Here is a 4,262-nt window from a genome sequence, read left to right on the forward strand (position 1 = left end):
ATGGCTCCACACAGACGAGGCATTTAGCTCACAGGTGCAGACCTAACATTGGAAGGCCTTTGCCCAGATGGAAAGTACCCCTTCCTCCATAAAGACACTAGTCTTTCCCCTGCCCTGAAGCCACCGGTGCTCCTGCCCTGGTCTACCCTCATCAAAAGGAGCCTGGAAGCTGGCAGGCGGATATGCTAGACTGCAGTCCCAAATCAAGCTCACTTTTCTTTCCCTTGTATATACTGGATAAAAAAAAAAAAGTGAGGGAGGTACGCTGGTAGACACCAGCTTCTTTCTTTCTCCTCTTTTCTGACTTCTCCTTGCAGGTGCTCTTTTTTTCTCTTGACACTGAAACCAGATCCTAAACGATCATGGCTTGCTTTCTTTCATTACTCAGTTTAGTCACATTGTTAGACAGGCACTAGAAATCAAATTTAGCTCACAGGCACACACGCACACACACACACACACACATACACACACACACACATTCATCATGGCTGCCTGCACCCTGTTCTCCTGCAGGTGCGAGGGCCATCCGCCTGGACCTTTTCATGAGGCCCTCCCTTTCCTGTCCGTATGCAGCTGTCCATTCAGCTTCAATCACAGCGGCCGCCGGACGCCACCGCACCACTGGCAGGGAAGGGAAGCGCCTCCACACACACCCCTCACTTGTTGAACAGCGGCTTGGGAAAAAAAGAAAGAGTCTTCCTCCTCTGCATCTCCTTCTGCTTTCATCATAAACAACTTGCTTTCTGTTTGTGATGGTGCTGTCCTTCCCCTCTTCCCCCTGCCTTCCTTTTCTCCTGCTCAGATGGGCTTTACAAGGAGGAGGAGGGGTGAGGAGTGCAAAAAGAAGACGGCCAGGCTCACTGTGTTGTGAACAAGGTGATGCTGAGGTCTTTGTGGCTCATGAATGGCACATTTGAGATTTCCAGCCTTGCGTGGTGCCCCAAGCCAGCTTCACCTGTGGTTGGAGTCAACTGGCCTGTTGTCTGGCTGTTTGGATCCATGCCCAGCTCTCTGACACACCATTTGGTTAGCTCAGAACTGAGCAAACAATAACCACCTCAAAACCATGAATTAACTCCCAGTACATGATGATATATACATTTACTGTTAGCCAAAACTGTTCTCTGTCACAATTAATACCCATACTAATATTGTTAAAACCTGCTCTTTGTTGCATAACAAAGTACTGATGATTTTAATGGTATCCATGTTGTTAAATAATTGTAGTGGCACATTCCAATAAGCTTACATTGTTGTTTTTTGTGTGTGCTTTCAATTGACTTCACTCAAAGAATCATTAAAACTGTGTTGATCATGTTGTCATGTGCAAGAAAGAGCCTACCAGCAGTGACTCTCTGTGGCTAGATTGACGCTAAATGCTTGTATCAGCAGGCTAACATGCTCACAATGACATGGCATTTATCCTATGCAAAATGCAGGGAATGAATCATCCTCTTCATTGTTTAGAAAACTTTCTTTACTTATTCTTACTTGTGTAAAAAAATTAAATGATAAAGAAATGTAAAAAAAAAAATGGCAATATAATGCAGGTCATGACTTTTTACTTTAGTTAATCCACATTTTTAGTAACACCTAATTAGAAAATCGGAGCTGTTCATAGGTGGAAAGACGAATGAAAATCTGACAATTTTTTTTTAGAATTTCCCAAATTCTTACTGTTTTTATTGCTCTTATCAGCTATGTTGTCTGAGCCATCACAAAAATGGCTCATAATATAGAAATTCCTGGAAAACTTCTGTTGTGCTCATATTCAATTTGACAAGTAAAATTAGTGTTAATGTTAATGTTCCTTATATAAGCAATAATACATAATTATAAAGAAAATGTCCAAAACAAAAGATCTCAGAACAGTATGTGTAACACTCCCAACAGCACATGGACATTTTTTTCATTTTTAAATTGTGTTTAGGGTTAGGGTTAGTATTAGTTTGTATATCTAATGCTTTTGTGTTGTATTATCTTCTTGTGTAGTGTTTTCTTCAACAGGGATCCTGATCTCAATGAGATTTTTTTCTAATGTTGTCCCAGTTTCTTGCATCTTGCTTTTAATTCTCCCAGTTTTGGGGATTCTGTAGGTGTTGCCATCCTCAACCAGTTGTTACATATTTAACTGTCAGATACCACAAAGTCAGACATGCATATGGGTGTTTCTAAATAGTATCATGCATCTGGGAGGAGTTGAGCTGAGGTGGGGGTATGTGAGGGGAGCATTTAGCTCACTTTTCCACTGTGTGAGCTGTCATTCTCGCCTCACGCAGCTGTGGAAATGAGATAAAACTGAGCTGCCGCTTTAGGAAGCTCTCACTCACTCACTCATTCACTCACTTGTGCAGCCAGAAATCTCTGAAGCCAAAAAGAAAAACGTCTAGTGACTCGTTTTTTCGTGCTGGATGGCAGCTGTATTTTCCAAGAAGAAGGGGGGAAGCAGGTGGAGGGAATGAAGGTTTGATTTTTGGGATTTTTATAAGCAGAGGTGAAATATTTTTTGCTTTGGCTTATTGACTATTTTTGGTTTGTCTTCCAAACTTTATATTTTCTTACCGTGAAGTAGACTAATCTGAGCCTAAGAAGACTAGCACAAATCTCTGGAGAGACGATGAATGTGCTGTCAAACCCACTGATGAGGGCCCAGGAGCGGTCTCTAGCTGTCTGTGGCCCTGGGTCTGTCCAGGATTTACACCACTGCCCCCAAGGGTTCAACCTGGGCTCCCGATTAAACCCGGCACCCATGCTCAGCCTCCAGAGTGGCCAAAAATCGACCAAACCTCAGAGGGAGTTGAGCCCTGAGGAGCAGCAAGAACTCAGGAGAAAGATCAACAGTAGGGAGAGGAAGCGAATGCAAGACTTAAACATTGCCATGGATGCCCTGAGGGAGGTCATGGTGCCTTATGCCTCCTCGCCATCTTCTGCCTCCTCCTCTCAGTCCCACCAGCACGGAGTTCCACCAGGCCGTCGGCTCTCCAAGATCTCAACCCTGGTTCTGGCCAGGAACTACATTCTCCTCCTGGGCTCATCTCTGCAAGAGATGCGCCGGCTGCTGGGGGAGGTGAGTGTGGGAATGGGGGTGAACACAGGGCCAGTCCCCAGGCTGCTGCTCACTGGAGGCTGGCCCTTCATCTCTGGCCCCAGTCAGCTCCTCCTCACCCAGGAGTCCCTCCTCACCTCAGCAACCACCTCCTCCTCCTTGTCTTCCTCTACTACATCATCCTCTGCTGCTAAATGTCCACTGTTGTCTCCTGGGCCTTTGGAGACCTCTTTGGCCCCTGTACAGTGGAGCTCTGCTGGGGCCTCAGAAGGGCCTCTGTGTCCCTGTGGAATCTGTAGACTGCCCAGATTTAGCCACTCCACTCCGGCTCCAAGATTCCCAAAGTGATACCCTGAACATGAAGATGAACATTTTTTGTATGAATTGTTATTTAACCTTTTTAACGTGTACAACTACTGCATGTATGTAATTACTCACCATTATTCTCTCTCTCTCTCTCTCTCTCTCTCTCTCTCTCTCTCTCTCTCTATATATATATATATATATATATATATATATATATATATATATATATATATATATATATATATGTATATATATATATATATATATGTTTAAACTTAATGGATATCATTCATAAGTGGAAGTTATTCCTTTGATAAGGTTAACGTTTGAGGTGTAATGACTGTATGTGTGGTGTGTTTGATATGTTGTTACTTGTTGGGTGAAAGATGAAAAGATAGGGGGTGAGGGTTAGACAGGTCATCTCTCACATAAGATATATTTGCATTTGTGTTTTTGTCTCTGCTCTTCACATTGATTTGAAGTGGGCAGGTTACAAAATGGTTGTGTCATGTATTTCGACTCAGTAATAACAATTTAGCAATATACTCGAAGAGACTGATAACAGTTCTTGGTTTGCGTATTTCCTATTAATCTATGTGTATTTCAGTTTTTGTATGTGAGTGATTCTAATTCTTGGAGTAGTGGTAGTCCAAAGTTTAGAGAAGCAGACTTGTAGCTGTGCTTGATTTTTTTGCATTGTATTGGACAACAATGGTTCACAATACAATATGCAAAGCAAATGAAAGGTACAATTTAAATAAAAAGTGGACTAAGAGGAAACAGCTCCAAAATTGTCTCAGAAAAAACACAAAAACAGTTGTAAATCATTAAAAGAAACATGAAGTTTAATTGTCAGAACTGTTCCAGAATCAGTTTATTTACATCATTTAGCATATATCTTATGCCA

General features: G+C 42.4%; 1 protein-coding gene across 1 annotated transcript; it reads left to right on the plus strand.

Moving 5' to 3' along the window:
• The first annotated feature begins 2,223 nt into the window (after positions 1 to 2,223).
• Positions 2,224 to 3,570, plus strand: olig1 (oligodendrocyte transcription factor 1). The gene has a single exon (XM_030427411.1). It carries the CDS (start codon positions 2,621 to 2,623, stop codon positions 3,395 to 3,397), a length of 777 nt encoding a protein of 258 aa, XP_030283271.1. The 5' UTR covers positions 2,224 to 2,620; the 3' UTR covers positions 3,398 to 3,570.
• The last annotated feature ends 692 nt before the right edge of the window (positions 3,571 to 4,262 follow it).

This window comes from Sparus aurata, chromosome 9, assembly GCF_900880675.1.
Source record: "Sparus aurata chromosome 9, fSpaAur1.1, whole genome shotgun sequence".
NCBI lineage: Eukaryota > Metazoa > Chordata > Actinopteri > Spariformes > Sparidae > Sparus > Sparus aurata.